Source organism: Prunus dulcis, chromosome 2 (assembly GCF_902201215.1).
Source record: "Prunus dulcis chromosome 2, ALMONDv2, whole genome shotgun sequence".
Lineage (NCBI taxonomy): Eukaryota > Viridiplantae > Streptophyta > Magnoliopsida > Rosales > Rosaceae > Prunus > Prunus dulcis.
The window spans coordinates 2,842,152-2,860,504 of NC_047651.1; the positions used below are offsets into that span (position 1 = coordinate 2,842,152).

Below are 18,353 nucleotides of genomic sequence, written 5' to 3' on the forward strand. Positions count from 1 at the left end.
CTGGCCACCTAAACGAAGAGGTCGCGTCAAGAGTGATCATGACAAAGGCAGCCTCTGGAATCCCCAATGAAGACCCAATCCAAACCCAAAAGCAAGTGAAACTACCAGAGAATGTAGTGACGATGAGAGTGTAGTGAACCCAAATCGCGAAACTAGAAATAACTGATCGAACCACCGTCGCCTCGAAACCAAAAGCACCAGACGATTTCATCGCCTCGAAGACAAAAAGGACCAGACGACACCACCATCTCGAAGCCAAAAAGAACCAGACGACACGCAAAGGAAACAACCACTCGAGAACAGAGAGAAAGACAGGAACAAGATCGACGCAATCAGAAGTAACGCACTGGACGACGGTGACGCCTAGACGTGGAAGGGAAAAAAACCCTAGAAAAATCGCACGGCTCTCCTCTCTAGCGAGAGAGCGACAACCTGGAAAAATAAAAAAAGCAATTTAAAATATGGTTTTCTCCATGTTTACAAGTGTTCTACAAATGTGAGTTTATGGCATTTTTTAATTTTTAATAGGAATAAATTGGGTTTTAATTTTAAGGATGATGTGTTAAGTTTAAATTCCTTAAATTAAATTTTAATGAGGTGGCGTGTATAGGATAAAAAAGTCAAGCAGATCATGACAAAGAAAATTAGAACAAAGAATCCGTATCCAACTTAAATAAGGATATTATACATAATAGGTAACAATCAAAAATCCAATTAAGGGGATTATTCAGTACATACTTTTGTGGAGAAATAAAGACTTTCATAGAATTAAAAACTCTAATGAGGGTATCCAAAAAGTTAATGACTTGTGATGCTTAAATAGGTGAGTCACATCATGTAAAATCTCTTTAACAACCTTGTCAAACTCAGTTATCAAAGTTGCAACCACTCTCTCTCTTTAGGACTGATAAATTGAGTTTGATTATTCAAAACATTTAATTTTACTTTGGAAAAACAAGACCTACTTTGAAAATGTTAAAACATGCATTTTTTTTTCTTTTTTGATAATAAATACATGGACATTTTTAACATGTTTTTATATTTTTCATTCTTTTTCTTGATATTCCATTAATTGAATTGAAGAGTCTGTTGGAGCAAAAATTATTCAAGTAGCAAATCAACCTTTTCAAATTGCCACATAAACCAACACAATTTAATTCGAAAAGTTTAATTTGCTACTACTATTAAAGATGCTCTTATAGTGACATCACAATGGGAAGCTAAACAGGCAAAAGCCTTCTCACCGTCTATATGTCACATACTCACCCTCTCCAACCTCTCATCACTCGAGCTTCTCTTCGCTCTAGGAGACCCTTTCTTCTAGGAAGCAAGCCAACGTTGCAATCCCCATCTTTGGAGAAATCAATGACTTCAGCAAACCTGTTATAATTTCCCGAATATCTCCATATTTTTTTATAAAAGGACCTTCGCTATTGAAAAAAGCGATAATATACTAAATTCACACATACTACACTGATGCTAGGACTTGATCCCGAAACCTTGCCTAAGGAAGTAAAATACTCTAAACTACTACACTAGTGAATCCTTGCCGAATATCTCCATCTTAAGTCCACAAATAGACTCATGTCAAGCCAAGGGCATTTGGTAACGAATTGAAAGCACACTACGAAAATGAAAGTTCGTCTTATTGTAAAACATAGGTGATATGGGTATTCGAATACCTGATCTCAACTGCTGGGGTAACTGCCATTTTTTCGTTTTAATTAAAGAAAAAACAAATATAACAAAATCATTTAGACAGAGATGAAGAAGAAAAGTGTGAAAGCAAATAAAATTAAGATAACTTTTTACATTTCAGTTTTTAGTTTCAGAACCATGTGTAATTTCAACACAACGGCTCTCATCTGTTTCTTTTAATTTAAAAGAAGCACAAAAACAAATGAAAATTACTAACATACCCTAGTTTCGAAGAATCGGGAGTCGCACTGAAGAAAAATCAGAAAAAGATGAAGAGGCTGGATAGTCTGATGATTGTATCAATAAGCCCAAAAGAGGTCAGCTGGTTGAATCATACAAAGGATTAGTTACCAAAATTGTAGGTAAAAATTGTAGTTTATCAATCCCCCATAAACTTCTGTTTCTTGGCTGTGTTCATGTATGGTCTGATAACCCATTCAGTCTGGGCTTCATTCTGATCCACTGTTCCTAACTTAATCTGCAACACCAAAGCAAAGAAGGTATGAACAAGTCTGGACTATTAAACAGTCTACTAGTCATATACACAGAAATACCTCAAATAATTAAACACAACTTTTTTTTAGGACCTTTCATATTGAGAGAGGCAATAACATACTAAACTCACACACACTACATAGATGCTAGGACTCAAACCTAGGACCTTCCCCGAGAGAGCAATTGCTCCAAACCACTACACTGGTGGATCCTTTGCAAACACAATTTTTTAACTGTTATCCAGGGAACAACAACCACATCCACCATGTGAATGCAAAATGAAGCGCAAGTGATATCATTGCAACACACAAATTTCTCAGAATGAAGATAAAATGAAGGGTGAAGTACGAACCTTAAAAAGCCTCAATTCAAACCGAGGACCAACCTCCTTCAGCTCAACGGATTTAGGGCCTCCGTGCTTCTCATAAGTATGATGCCTGTATGTTCTTCAAACTGTCAATGGGAAATGAAAGCAATGCATGTGCACTTATTTGTCTAAACAGAAACATCATGTCAATGTAAATGTTGGTCAATAAATAATACTAATAATAAATAGGTCGAACAGGCCTTTCAAATTTAACGTCTCATTTAGCTTTCCTACGAGTCTTAGGAGTCAAAGCCTAAGAATATGGCTATCCCTTGTAAGCAAATTTATTTGGGTCTGATAGTTACAGATATGTGACAAACAACCAACCTGAATGAAATGTAGTCAGACTGATTGGCGAAAGTGATTATGCGTTTCGTGTCCTGCTTTGGAACTGGAAAGAGATGCTTTAAAATATTTGCTGTCCTCTCACCCAACTATTAACAATCAAGAAAAGAATATTATATATATAAAATGAAACACTAAGTAATTGATAGGGGCAACTAAAAAACATGGAGTGATATACTTTTACATAAGATTAAGATGTGTAGCAGGGTAAGGAATTAGAAAAAATAGGAATGATTATTACAGGGAAAGCAACCAAGTGGGATACCATGCGCTTCCAACAGTGAAACTCCTCCATGAATTTCATAGGTGGTAGGTACCTCATAAATAACTGGAACTGGTTTCTTCGGAAAATAATTACAATTAATGATCCTGATCTCTAAAATGTTCTGTCAACCATGTCCCAGGGGTTATATTTTTTATATTAGATCATTGGGTCTAATATATCTTGGCATAATATACATAGTAAATTGGGCAAACAATATGTTGAAATCTTTAATTGAGGTATAATACCTTAGTCGTGAAATTGTTGAGAATCAAATGTGGATAAACCTGAGGCATCGTTCCCATGGTTTTCTTATCTTTGATGTCATGTCTTGTAACCTACAAGTGAAATACTATTAGCTGAATGCCCATATTAATAAGTCAAAGCATAGATCCAGTACAGGCATGAAAAGTTCTCAAAAGCAATGTCATGAAAAAAAAACATTAATTAATTCATAAAAAATGATTTAATTTCAATGTTCTTCATGATTGGCATTCTACAATTATCACGGTCAATCCTTCTATATTTCTTTGCACTAGGAAGCTACTGCTTTATTTATTTATTTATTATATCACGTTCTGTCATCAATCAGACATTTTATAAGCATAATCTACCCTTGAAAATCACAAATTTGAAGACCCAAACCCATCTCTTTCTAAAGAGCTGTTTCCAGCGACCAAAAAATTTCCAATTCCTGACAGCAATAAAACTAAACCCTTTCTAGCCTAATTCAAACCTTTTAGACCTTCTGTGCCTCTCACTGTTTATAATTGTATCCTTTCCTCACTTTTTCCTAAGTTTTGCTGCTAAAGATCCCTAGAAATTTACTGTTGTCTGGATTTCTTTTCTGCTGTACTACATCAGTCTTAATACCAAGATGCTTGTCCTACATTAACGTAAAGATTATCACACTACTTACCACATTGAGCAGTTGAAAATAAGCTGTTGGACCAAAAGGAAGGTGGCTTATAATCAAGCCATCTGGTACACCACGATGCTCATGAACCAACACAACATCTGTAAAATCGTGTGCGCGGCAAGTTTCAATGATTTCAGAAATAACCTGCAGGATTTGAAAGAAAAAAATAAATAAATGTATTCTCTACTATGTAAAAGGAGCAAAGCTTCAGAGCCAGGCAGGTATGTCCTTAAATTTGAAAGGTTGTCAAGAGGTACCAACTCTTTCGATTAATACATTGCAAGAATAAGAAAAACATGACAATATCAAAAAGAACTAAAGCAGTTACTTACATTCTGGAGTAAAGGGTTCAATCTATATATAATTGTAACACAGCAATTGATAAACAATGTAAAACACAAAAAATCACACACAAGAATTAACATACTGAATACACAGAAAACATCTTCCAATAACTCAATGTCAGGCAATGCATGGTTGATTCATAAGAAGGGATCAAACAGCATGACGCAGAAAAATATATATATATATTGCAAATGAGTTCAGAGTAGAGCTCCATCTATTTTCTCGTGTCAGCAATTAGATTGAAATGACATAGCTTTTGATGGAGTCAATAATTCATTAATGGTTAGAAGGCTCTTTGAGTGGGAAAAAATTATCTCCATCTTTTTATCCTCTTTCAGATTTTCTATTTTCCTTATCTTTATTTTTTCTTTTTATCTTTATTTTTATCTCAAAAATACAATATTTTCTACTGACATTCCGGAATTATGAACAAAATGGGAAATATTAGCTTATAAACGTGTTCTTACCAGATGCGCAGCAATTAAAAGAGCGTAACTAAGTGGCCTTAGCAAGCTACCAATCTCATTTTCCCATGCTTGTACACAATGTTTTAGCTAGTCTGCAGTCCACACTAACTGCAACTAATTCAGGATCTTGCAAATGAAAAGCTAAATACTTTTTCCAAGTATCTTTATCATACAAAGGTGTACTGCATATTTCTGGATTTAAATTGATCGCTTATATCTCAGATCTCCAGGTAAGAACACTAAAAACAAAACTTGGAAACTACCGCGCAGTCCAAATGCATCATGAAGCAACTTTGGATTTAAGTATAACCAAAAAGAGAGGAAAACATAAGTAGAAAAAGATAGGAAAAATGGTGCACCAACCTGGCCACCACGATTCATTTGTTGTGCATTAGGAAAAACAAGTTTCAGTTCCTGCAACAACGGTGTCATTGAACCATAATCAATAATCAACGACAGCCTTGCATGATACCCACCAAAGTGAACACGAGAAGTGCAGCTAGGTGAAAAAATTTGTATGATACGAAAATAAAGAAGCTATGCCAACCTTTGCAAATTGTATCAGCGGAGCACTCGGATCCCTGGAAGTAGTTATTAAAATTTTGGGGTCCCTCTGTGATGCGTTTGCATACTCATCATCAATATGTGACCTTGGCTCTAGGATTCAGAAACAAAAATCATGAAGAATCAACAGCATAATCAACTGAAAAACTAAAACACCTTCAAACTTCAAAGTACCGTCCAGAATATGATAAATTACCAAACACACAAGAAATTTAACAATTTGATATATAAACAAGAACTTTCACAAATAAATTATCATCCACTAAAGAACTTCCATAAACCCATACCGGCAGTGTTTTCGTCCTCCAGATCAATTTCTTCACGAAGGGCAGCTTCCTCATTTCGAAGCTCAGTGGGTATTGGTTTTCCCTCTGCAAGAAAACAAAATGTCCCAAAATTGTTAGCAATTCACTGACCCAACACAGAAACTTCAACTTAGAAATGAAGAAAACATGCACAAACATATGTATCTATAGAGTATGAGAGAGAGGGCGAACCTTCTAGAGCTTCTCTGATCTTGCGCTTCTTCTCATAGAGCAACCGTTGTTTGCCTTCCAAGCCCTTTCTGTACAAGTACTCCTTCGTTAACCTAATTTTCCGACGCAGCATACTTGCTCTCTGTAACAGAACCTAGGGGGAGAAAGTAGGGTTTAGATGATGACCAGTTAGATAGTCTATTGCCTCTTGGTGTGAGCCTGTGACGGGGGTGAGGCCCGAAATTGAAAGAGAGAGAAGAGAGTAGGGTTTTAGGGCTTTGCAGGGTAATCATGTAATTACACAAAAGAGATCACCTTTTACGGGGGCTAAAATGCAATTTAAATTTTCTATTATGTAAAATACATAAAAGGCCAAGGTCCAGAGTTCAGACCATTAGAGCAACTCCACCCATAAGGGTTAAGTCTAAGGCAATGGCAAGTAAGGGCTGCCACTATTCACATGAATAGTGGCAGCCTTGTCATTTGTGGTTCCACCCATAAGGGCTAAGTCTAGGGCAAGTTTAAGGCAAATACTATTCATTGTACTTTATTTTCTTTTTTTTTTTAAATACTTTAAACCATTAATTTTGATAATATTTTGTAATTAAATTTTTGGATAATATTTTTGGTTGTCACGTGTCCATTATTTTTCAGAAAAGATTTTCGGATGAGAATCTCGATTGGAAATATTGGAAGGAGAATAGTTTGTATGGAGAATTGGTGAGGAAAGTGAATAATGTGAGTGGAGAGTAAAAAATATTGGGGATGGAGAAGAATTGTATGAAGATTTTGTGTGGAAAGTAAATAAAATGGTTAGGTATTTATAGGGAAAAAATACAGAATTTTTTGGTATTTTTTAAAAAAAATTTCAGAATTTTTTAGAATTTTTTTGCAATTTTTTTAGCAAAAAAAACGAGGACCGTCGGATTTCTGGAAAAAAACCATCGGAGCGTCCCTGTCGCGACACGTGGCACTTGCCCATTGGATGCTGTCAGGGCTGACGTCATGCTGACATCAGCGAGCGAAAATCAAATTTTTTTTACCGTTGGCGCGTGTAATTCACGCGCCAAGGGTAAAAAAAAATTAAAATTCCCGTGCGCTGACGTCAGCATGACGTCATCCAACTCGGGCTGAAGTTGCCCTTGGGCCTGCCCGGGCTTGTGGGACCCAGCAGCTGCCTAGGCTCTTTTCCTCGCGTTGGGCTCGCCTAGGGGGCTTTTCCCCCGGGTTGGGTCCTGCGCTGGCAAAGCTTTTAGAGCAACTCTATCCTTTTGTCCTTTGCCATAGCAGGAGGGGCTAGGGCAGCCACTATTCACGTGAATAGTGGTTGCCATTGCAAAAAAGCAATGTGTGTTTCCACCTATTGTCATGGCAAAGGGCAATTATTATTCTTTTTTTTTTATTTTTTTCACAAATTTTTTTACCTCAATAATTAATTTGGATAATATTTACAGATAAGATTTTCGGGTTCCAACGTGTCAAGACTATTCATATCTCATAATCAGATAAGATTTTTGGGTTTAAATTTCATATACATTTCAAAATTCAAAATTCAAAATTCAAATTAAAGATGAATTTCAAAATTCAAATTTCAGATAAATTTCAAAATTCAAATTTCGGATAAATTTCAACTTTCAAATTTCAAATACATTTCAAATTTCAAATTTCATATGCATTTCAAAATTCAAATTTCAGATAAATTTCAAATTTCAGATGCATTTCAAAATTCAAATTTCAGATAAATTTCAAATTTCAGATGAATTTCAACATTCAAATTTCAAATAAGATTTTCATCATCTAAAATCGAGCTACGTGTCATCTCTATTTGGTCAAAATTTTCTATAAAATCAGAGGCTCAGCTCAGACCTCTCACACCACATCTTTCTATATTTTCATTTCTCAGAGTTTAGAATTCATACTCCATTCTCAATGGAAGACATGAGCAGATGCTTGGAGAGGCAAGAGCGAGAAACAAATGACAGAAGCCGTAGACGAGCTGAAAGGCAAAGGTTGCAAAGATAAGAAGATCAACAAGTTGTCATAGCAGTGACTTTGCTTGATGAAGAGAACCAACGTCACCGTCGTGGTTCACAAGTTGGCCGTGGCCTAGATGTGGACAGACATAGGCATTCTCGGGGTAAAAATCTTTTAGAAAATTATTTTATCCCAACTTCTTTGTACTCTGATGTTGATTTTCGAAGGTGATATAGAATACAACCCCATTTATTCAATAAAGTCATGCATGATATTTGCAATTATGATGCATACTTTGTTCAAACGTGTGATGCTGTTGGGGTTTTGGGACTTCTTCCGAAGCAAAAGCTTACAGCTGTTATACGAATGTTGACATATGGTTCATCTGCTGATTAGGTGGATGAGATTGCCCGGATGGGGAAGTCCACTACGTTAGAGGCCTTGGTAAGATTTTGTGATGCAGTCGAAACTCTGTACACTAGGGACTACCTACACAGACCTACGCCCAGGGACCTCCAACGACTTCTACAAAAAGCCAAAGATCCAAATATCACCTATCAAATCAACAATACCGTCTACCAGACTGGGTATTATCTAGCTGACGGCATCTATCCGAGATGGACCACATTTGTCAAATCAATTCCGAATCCCCGATCCCAGAAGCAAAGATTATTTGCTTCCTATCAAGAAGGATACATGAAAGATGTCGAAAGGTGTTTTGGCATTCTCCAAGTTCGTTGGTTGATTATTCGAGGTACGGCCTGTATGTTTGATGAGGAGGTACTAAGGAGCATTATGATGACTTGCATCATCCTCCATAATATGATTGTGGAGGATGAGTATGATTACGATGCTGCAGAGGTCTACGAACTGGATCCCATGAACATGGCCTTGACACGAATTTATGGAAGGCCCATGGGGCCAAGTGGAGAACCATTGGAGCAGGAACCGTTGGTTAGGGATGGTCGTTTCATGACTTGTATGATTGATCGATATACAGAGATGCAATCTTCTTATATTCATGAAAGGCGTCAAGTTGACTTGATGGAGCATCTATGGGCAGTGAAAGGCAATGACGGTGAATGATGGAGCATAGATGCTTTGGTTAGGTTTTATTTAGTTATGGTTTGGTTGTTTTGTTTTATTTATTTATTATGGTTCGGTTGTGGTTTGTTTTTATTATTGTGCTTTGGTTGTAGTTTTATTTTATTTTTTATTATGCTTTGGTTGTGGTTTTTCCTTTTAATTATGTTTTGTTTGATGTATGGAATATGTTGAATAAAAAGGTATTTTATTGAATGCTTTGTTTATTAAATAAAGAAAGCCAATACAAGTCATTAAGAATTACTACTACTAAAATAAAATACATGAATTACAACAACTTTAATACAAAACATGAAAAATACAAATAAATAAAAGGTATGCCAACTAATTTAATGGTTTTGATCATTTAATCAATCCGTGTTGCTAGGTCCATCGTCACGGAAAAGTCTTCTTCTCATAACATCCCTTCATTCTAGCTTCCAAAATTATTTTGTTTCAGGGGATATATGGTTTGTATCTATGGACATGGTTTCCCGATCCTTCTTGTCAATGTGTTCTTTGGGCAAATATTCCCTTTCTTTTACATATTCTGCTCAAATTGCCATCTCGTTCTCTTGATGTTTCCACTCCATTTCAATTCTTATGGCGCTTTGCCTTGCAATTTCTTCCAAAATTTTTGATGTATTACTGATAGAATTACTCCATTTCTTCGCCTTCGCAGCTTTTCGGCCAATGGGCCTCCGCTGCTTTTCAATGGGTGAGTCTTGACTCATATGGGAATCTATAGGTGAATTCGATGTCGTTGAATCATGGAGTGGCGTCTCGTATAACATAACGGGGGGACCCGTGTGAATAATTATGAAGCGTTTGCAATTTTTCACCACCTCCCAACATTCATGATGGTTGAAAGTTTTTTTGCCTTGCCCAATTGCACCAAGCCATATCTGTGCTTGCATAATCTATTAACACAAAAAAAAATAATGGAAATGCAATTAACCTTACAAATATATTGGAAATACAACAAATATTAACAAAATATTATTTATGCAAGAAATATTAAGAAAAAATTGGAAATGCAAGAAATATTAACAAAATATTGAAAATGCAAGAAACATTAATATATATATATATATATATATATATTAGGACATTAAACTTAATAAAACGAAAATTACAAAATATTTACCTTGCTACTAAGATTTTTCCCACTTCTATGGTTGTCCCTCGCTTTTGCCAAGACATCTATCCATTTTCCCAACTCTTTATTGAGAATTTTCCATCTATTAGACAATGTCATTTCCTTACGAGTCGACTCCGGAATTCTTTCACAAAATTCAGCATGGATTTTTTTCCACATATGACAAAATTTCATCTTATTGCCTGACATGGGACAATGACTAATTTGGACCCAACACTCAGACAAGAAAACATCTTCCATGGTGCTCCACGCCCCTCCGGTTTCGATAGAAGCCATAAAGATAAGAAGTAAAAATCCAATTTGAAAGAGAATAAAATGTTGAGTAAAGAGTGAATAATAGTAGAAGTAGAAGAAAATGTATGAGGATTGGTGTTGAAAGTAAAGGGTATTCATATGTATTTATAGAAAAAAAAAATTCAGAATATTATTGTAATAACCCAAAACAAAATATCTAAAAAGAAATAAAATATATAAAAGGTAAGGATAATATCTTCTAGCGAAAAGACAATTTTGCCCTCGCATTATTTAATAAGGGGAAAATTGACTTTTTGATCGAGAAAGAATTTGGCAATTCCGTTTGCGCTGTTGCGTAGAGCACGGCGAAACGAGTCCGTAGACACGGAGTAGACCTGAATCGGAGCCGTAACGAAGAAGATATGGTCTAAATACCGGGAAGGGCAAAACGATAATTTGGAAAAAAAGTCAGATTTTTATCTCTCTCTCTCTCTCTTCTCCCCTGTCAGTTTTCTCTCTCTCCTCTCTTCCTCTCTCGTCGCACCTAGCAGTGCGACGCTTCAACTTTTAGGCGACGGCCCGGCCACCACAGGCCGAGCCGATCTCGGGCAAAGGCACCGTCGGGTTCGCCTCCCTTCCGCCGTCAAGACCTGACCGGCCTCCACCCTTGGGCCGCCTGGAGCTGGTCGGAAAACCATGATTTCCGACGGATGTTCACCCGAGTTCATCCGATCTTCCAGCTCGAATTTCTCCTTCGTTTCTCCACCAAATCAATCGAGTAAGGTATGGTTTCTCAGCTATTTTTCGTGTTCTGGCTTATGGATGTATGGGTTTCGATCGATTTTAGCTCTAAAGGGTTCGATTTTCGACTTGAAAATTGGCCGAAACTTCGGCCGCCGTGATCTATTGTTTTCGGTCACTTTATGGGGTATGTTCAAGAACAAAAGTTACTCCAAATGGGGTGTTTTACTTAGGATGTTTGGAGTCTTGGTTCCGAGATTTTTCGGCCACCCGGTATCGCTTTAGACAACTGAATCTGCCCGCGCGTGCTGGGGCACGTGGTAAAAGGTGGTGAAGTAATTCTGTACAGATTTGTGATCCTCGTGTCGTCACGAGCGCGTAGGATTTCGCGGATCTCGATTCGGAGTCCGTTTGAGCCCCGAACTGATTTTCCATATCGCGCGATCCTTGGGTTTAGTGTTGTCAAATCGTCGGATTGCGCTGGATTTCGGATATGTCGGTCTACATGATTTCAGGATCGTGTAGGATTCAACGGATTGCGAATCGGAGTTCCGGATACTCCGAAATCGCGAACCCTGGGGCTAGGGTTTGGATTTTAAGCGATAACGCGATTTTGGCTAATCTGACCTTCCGTTTTGGACCAAACTCGCAGAACATGATTCCTTCTCTGTAAGGAACCTTCAGGGGAGCCCAGATTGGCCATCGGAGACCGCGGACTCACGGGGTCCCGGATTGACCGATCTGGCTGTTTATCGCTTAGTAAGGCTTTAGGTCTTTTAAGGCCGTTCTAACTGTTTAAAAAGCTAATGTGGGCATAAGAGTACTTTAAAATGAGTGCACGTATTTCTAGGAGCCGGGGGCAGGGTGTTTAATTTATTATTCATGGTTAATCAGGCACCAGAGGTCCGATCGACCTGCAGGAGGGACCTTCGAAGGGTCCATTTAGCTCGGACCATCAATGAGTGGACTTTCTTTCATAAACGATTTTATATGTATGAGTTATATAAATAATCTATATAAATAAGGTTTTTAAATAATTTTATAATGGTTTTCTACAAATAAGCTTTTATAAGTCAGTTCATATGAGTTAATTTCATTATTTGATCTTGAAAACGTTTTATGAACTATTTATTTCGAACGTGATTTAAGCAGTACAATGCCTTGATTTATGTGTTATCTAGTTACTAAAGCTCAGTAATATAAAAAGCAAAGTTTGAGAACTCTATCAGAGGAGATAGCAGCAATATTTCAGTTTCACAGAAAGACAGTGAGTTATTAGATTTTTTTAAAAATTAGTTTATTTTAGAACCACCATGTACCCACCCTTTATTTGGTGATTACCCAGAGTTGGATCGATGTCTACGGACATCCAGTCCGATTTCAGTTTATGTCAGTGCACTTGACTTTGCCTCACGAGTTACGGGGACGCTCGGACCGTGAGTGCCAGGATTTGCGGCTCGGCAAACTTGGTGTCCCGAGACCTGCCAGGATTGCGGCTCGGCTAACTCTGTGTCCCCGAGACCTGCCAGGATTGCGGATCAGGCTGACTACGGTCCCCTGCATCCTGCCAGAGCGACTCGAGCTGACTTGGTGTCATCGAGGAATTTGCCGGCGGGACAGGCTGATCATAGTCCCCTGATTTCGCCAGTTTGCGGCTCGGGTGGACTGTGTGGCGCCCGAGACCTACCAGGGAATTGACGGATATGACAGGGGTACAAATAGGTGGTATTTTCAAAGGATTTTGAGTTTTCTTTTATTCAACTATGACTTTCAGTTATTTTATATCAGTTTCTTTGATATTCGTGCATTTATATCTTTACATATGTGTTCAGTTATACAAGCACAATCATCAGTAGGTTTTTACATGCTTAATTGAATACCCTGTATTGAAATATAGACAAACCCTCGATTTAGATCCCTTCTTATTTTTAAATGGGGGTTATTATGTTAAAAATTCGTTTTCAAGAACATTATTTTTGTCCACTCACATTTTCAACCTGTTTTTCGCCCACAGGCCGCAGAAGTGCGCAGGATCCACCACCGGGCCATTCAAAGCTTCCGCGTCACCACATAAGGTAGAGTTTTGTAGAAAATCCTTGAAACCCTGAAACTTAGAAAATGCTCTGTTATATATAGTTGAAGTTGAAAAACTGGAGTTGAGATCTATTATCTGAGATATTCTGGCAGTTGGTGTGAATTTATTGATTGTTTAACAGGTGGAAAATTTTGGTTTTGGTCAAAATACAGGGGAGATTCTGCCGAATTTTCGGCAGAAGTCTAAGAGAAATTTGAAAAGAATTTGAGACGAGAAGGGTAAAAAGTTCTTTTGTCATAGCAAGAGCGAGAATGAGCTGAAGGCAAGAGCGAGACGAGCTGAAGGCAAAAGGGTGCAGAGAGAACTAGATCAACAAATTGTCATAGCAATGGCTTTGCTTGATGAAGGAAACCAAGGCCGCCGCCATGGTGCATAAGTTGGCCGTGGCCCCAATGTGGACAGATATAGACATTCTCGGGGTAAGAATCTTCTGGAAAATTATTTATCCTAACTTTTCTGTACTCTGATGTTGATTTTCGAAGGCGATATAGAATGCAACCCCATTTGTTCTATAAAGTCATGCATGATATTTGCAATTATGATGAATACTTTGTTCAAAAGTGTGATGCTGCTGGGGTTTTGGGACTTTTTCCCGAGCAAAAGCTTACAGCTGTTATACGAATGCTGAGGTATGGTTCATCTGCTGATCAGGTGAATGAAATTGTCCGGATGTGGAAGTCTACTACTTTGGAGAGCTTAGTAAGATTTTGTGATGCAGTCGAAACTTTATACACCAAGGACTACTTGCGCAGACCTACGCCCAGGGACCTCCAACGGTTTCTACAAAAAACAGAAGCTCGAGAATTTTCAGGAATGATTGGTAGAATCAACTCCATGCACTGGCAATGGAAGAATTGTCCAACTGCCTAGCAAGGAGATTATGGAAATAGGAAAGGGTAAAAAAGTATCATTCTTGAAGCCGTTGCTAGATTCAATACATGGGCTTGAAAGTGCTGGGTCAATCCCTCGTGTTCAACGATGTTCTGAGAGGTGAAGCTCCGAATATCACCTATGAAATCAACAATATCGTCTACCAGAATGGGTATTATCTAGTAGACGACATCTACTCGAGGTGGACCACATGTGCGAAATATATTCCGCATCCCCGATCTGAGAAGCAAAAATTATTTGCTGCCTATCAAAAGGGTTACATAAAAGATGTGGAGAGGTGTTTTGGTATCCTCCAAGCCCAGTGGTTTATTATTAGGGGTGCGGCTCGCATGTTTGATGAGAAGGTGCTAAGGAGCATAATGATGACTTGCATCATCCTTCATAACATGATTGTGGAGGATAAGTATGATTACAATGCTGCAGAGGTGTACGAACCAGATCCCATGAACACGACCTTGACAAGAATTTATGAAAGGCTCATAGGGCTAAGTGGAGAACCATTGGAGCATGAACCCTTGGTTAGGGATGGCCGTTCCATGACCCGTATGATTGATAGATATACATAGATGCAATCTTCTTATATTCATGAGCGACATCAAGTTGACTTGAACGACATCAAGTTGACTTGATGGAGCATTTATGGGCGGTGAAAGGCAATGACGGTGAATGAAGTGAAGTGAAGATGTTTTTATTTTACTATATATATTATTTGTTTTGGTGGTGTTTTATTTTTAGTTATGCTTTGGTTGTGGTTTTATTTTTTTTAATGCTTTAGTTGTGGTATGTTTTTTTGTTATGCTTTGGTTGTAGTTTTTTTTTTATTTGGTTGTAGTTTTTTTTTTATGTATGGAATGTTTTTAAAAAAAAGGTTTTTTTTTTTTTTTTTTGGAATGATTTCTTTATTCACTCAAAGAAAACCATTACAAGTAATTAAGAATTACTACTAATTAAATAAAATACATGAATTACAACTAATTTTTAAAACAAAACATTAAAATACAATGAAATGAAGGACAATGAACTAAAAAAAAAATGTATAAGGATTTGGTGTTAAAAATGAAGAGTATTAGTAGGTATTTATAGAAAAAAAAAATTCAGAATTCCTTGGTATTTTTTTCTTAATTTTATAGCCAAAAAAAGGTCAGCCGTTGGATTGGAAGAGCGAAGGAGATTAGAGAGCCCAGACGACGACATCTGCCGGGCAAACGTGGCCCGCTGGAACTGGCTTTTTGGCTTGGACTCCTCCCAGCCTCGGGCTTGGGCTCCTCGCTGGAGTTGCTCTAAAGAACTCAAAAAATAACAATAATGCAATTTTTTGCCCTATAATTTGAGGACAATTTTGATTTTGATTTTTTCTAAATGATTTCAAATCACATTATGTTTTAATTATTATTTATTTAGTGAAGAATTAGTATTTAAATATTTTAATTAATATCATAAGTACGACGTAACTCAAAACTCAACCCAAATCAAAGAAATAAGATAAAACAAGTAGTAATAAACTTAAGAAAAAGACTTCCACAAGGAGGGCAAAGAGATGGTGATATAAGAAACATAGTCCGTTTAATTTATTTGTTGACTTATATTTTTTTATTTTGTCTAATAATCACTTAAACTGATCAGGATATTTTATTTTCACTGAACACCTTAAACTACTTAACTTTAAAGTGAAGCAGATTTTTGGCCAAAAAAAGCAATCTCAAACGGGACCTTAATCTTCTGACATCTTACAAAATATTGAATGAAAGCAACATTATTAGATGTTTCTATTATTATTTAGTTGTATATTTCAACCAATTGAGGCTCTTTGTACTGGCTCGTTGACTCTTTCCACTAATTAAGCAATTTAAAATGCAATGAACTTGGCCAATTGATTTGCCAACTTAATTAATTAGAAACTTGAGAGCATGGTGGTGATTTAATTGAATAATAACTAAGATATTTGAAGGATTGTTAAAAGAGTAATGCTATTTAGACACACAACATTGACCACCTTAACTGACCACCTTATCTGGCAACTGATGTGTCATGCCATATCAATTAATACATGTCGCCATGTCAATTAAAAAACAAATTAAAAAACCCTAGCATTGCTAGTGAGTGGCCTCATGGCAGCATTCATTAATTGACATGGCATGACACATCAGTTGCCACATAAGATGGTCAGTTAAGGTGGTCAATATTGTGTGTTCAAATAGCATTACTCTTGTTTAAAATATAAGGAACAATGTAATTGGCCAAATCAGTAACAACATGGAAGAGCAAAAAAACAGAAGATGGCCGCCTTATCTAGTACAATTTAAAATGCAATGAACTTGGCCAATTGATCCACCAACTTAATTAATTAGAAACTCGAGAGCATGGTGGTGATTTAATTGAATAACAACTAAGATAGTTGAAGGATTATTAAAACATTAGGATCAATGTAATTGGCCAAATCAGTAACAATATTGATAAAACAAAGATCCCAACAAAACACAAAAGCAAACAAAAATGAATTTAATTAATAAGAAAATGATTGTGTCAAGCTGTAAGAAACTTCAAAGAGGTTGAAATGTAATTTTTTATTAAAAAAAATAAAACAAGCAAACAAACTTCACAATGAGTGACCGCATGATATTCAATACTAAGTATATAAGTATATATATGTGAACTCAAGAGAGGGTATGATTGTTGGCATGACTTGTGAATTATTGACTTTCTTTCTTTATACACGAAGGATTCTTATTATAATTATATTTGATTTACTTTAATTCATTATTTTCTACTGTAAATAGAAATAAGAATTTATTATTTACTTAGCCACTAAGGCTCTGTTGTATTATAAATATGACCTCCTACAAGGAGAGGAACATATAGAAAATTTCCACAAATATTCTCATATTAGGTTTTATATTTTAGTATGGTATTAGAACGGTGATCTTGGAATTGCTGACTCTAGTTTCAAACCCCCGCTACCGCTATGGGGGTTGAAGATTTTTTCAACCTTCATAGACATAACACTAACGACTCCTTCTCTCCTTCTCAACCCACCATAGCCGAGTTGAGTGCCCAAGTGGCTCAGCTCCTGCATATGCAGACTTTGACCCCAAACCCAATCCTGAATCAGGATCCTATTTTAATGACCCCGAACTAGATCATGAATTAGGATCCTATTTTAACTACCTCGACGACGACGATGATGACCTTGACCCCGACCCCGACCCCAAATATGTCTATGATTCTGACCCAAATCTCGACTTTGACTCCAACACCAACTCGTACTCCGGCTCATATCCTGATCTGGATTCCTACTAAACCTATATCCTATGCATCTTTCGCTGTACAAATTATGACTTCCCGACTAACGATCCCAACACATAGAAGAGATTGCACATACTGTGGTGATCGGAGACATACTCGTGAGACTTGTTTTAAATTGCATGGCTACTCTGAATGGTAGGCTACTCTCATGATTGAACACAATGCGATACGACCAGTAATTGTACTGGTTATGGATTCCATACTTCGGATAAGAGTAGCTCCATGTACCAGATAATTGATTCTGATGGGACTGATCATATGACATTTGATCCTAATGATTTTCTGAATACTACCTAACCCCGACGAACTTGTATTGCTAACGCTAATGGAGTTACTTATCCTGTGACAGGGGCTGACACTGTTGCACTCTCATCCTCTCTCTCGCTGTCTAATACTTTACTTGTTCCATCTTTATCTAATAAATTGATGTCCGTTAGTCAGCTTATTGACCAATTGAATTGTTGTGAACTCATTTACCTGAGTTTTTGTTTGCTTTATGATATTCATACTAAGGAGATTCTTGGTCGTGGTACTAAGAAAGGGGGGCTATATTATGTAGATTACTTCAGTTCCAACATGGCTAACAGTATGACGTATCCATCTAATAGCAAACAAAGCAAATCTCGTTGTGGCACCGTCGATTGGGACATCCTTCTTTTAGTTATATGAAGCATCTTATACCAGATTTATTCTCAGGTTTCAAGGACTCCGACTTCACATGTGATACTTGTATTTGGGCCAAGAGTCACCATGTGCCCTATCCGTTAAGTCGAACAAGTGTACTACTCCGTTTACGTTAATTCTCTCTAATGTATGGGGACCTTCACCTATCACTGCTCCTTCAAATCACATTATGTTTAAATTATTATTTAGGCTTAAGTGCTACAGTGCCCCCTAAAACATTGGTCAATTTTCACTAAACGCCCTTAAAGTTA

At 37.1% G+C, this 18,353-nt stretch overlaps 1 protein-coding gene across 2 annotated transcripts; it reads right to left on the minus strand.

Annotated features, from left to right (window-relative positions):
- Positions 1 to 1,765: 1,765 nt before the first annotated feature.
- On the minus strand, positions 1,766 to 6,196 carry LOC117620014 (U3 small nucleolar ribonucleoprotein protein IMP4-like). 2 transcript variants are annotated; one of them, XR_004584650.1, is made up of 9 exons: positions 5,960 to 6,196; positions 5,750 to 5,833; positions 5,446 to 5,555; positions 5,262 to 5,312; positions 4,087 to 4,230; positions 3,416 to 3,505; positions 2,888 to 2,994; positions 2,546 to 2,646; positions 1,766 to 2,176 (listed from the first exon to the last, which is right to left on the minus strand). XR_004584650.1 is itself a non-coding variant. In XM_034350103.1 (9 exons), exons 1-9 carry the CDS (start codon positions 6,069 to 6,071, stop codon positions 2,078 to 2,080), a joined length of 882 nt encoding a protein of 293 aa, XP_034205994.1. In that variant the 5' UTR covers positions 6,072 to 6,196; the 3' UTR covers positions 1,772 to 2,077. The 2 variants fall into 2 exon arrangements, 1 of the variants encoding a protein (XP_034205994.1); XM_034350103.1 differs by having other exon boundaries at positions 1,772 to 2,176; positions 2,546 to 2,630.
- Positions 6,197 to 18,353: the final 12,157 nt, after the last annotated feature.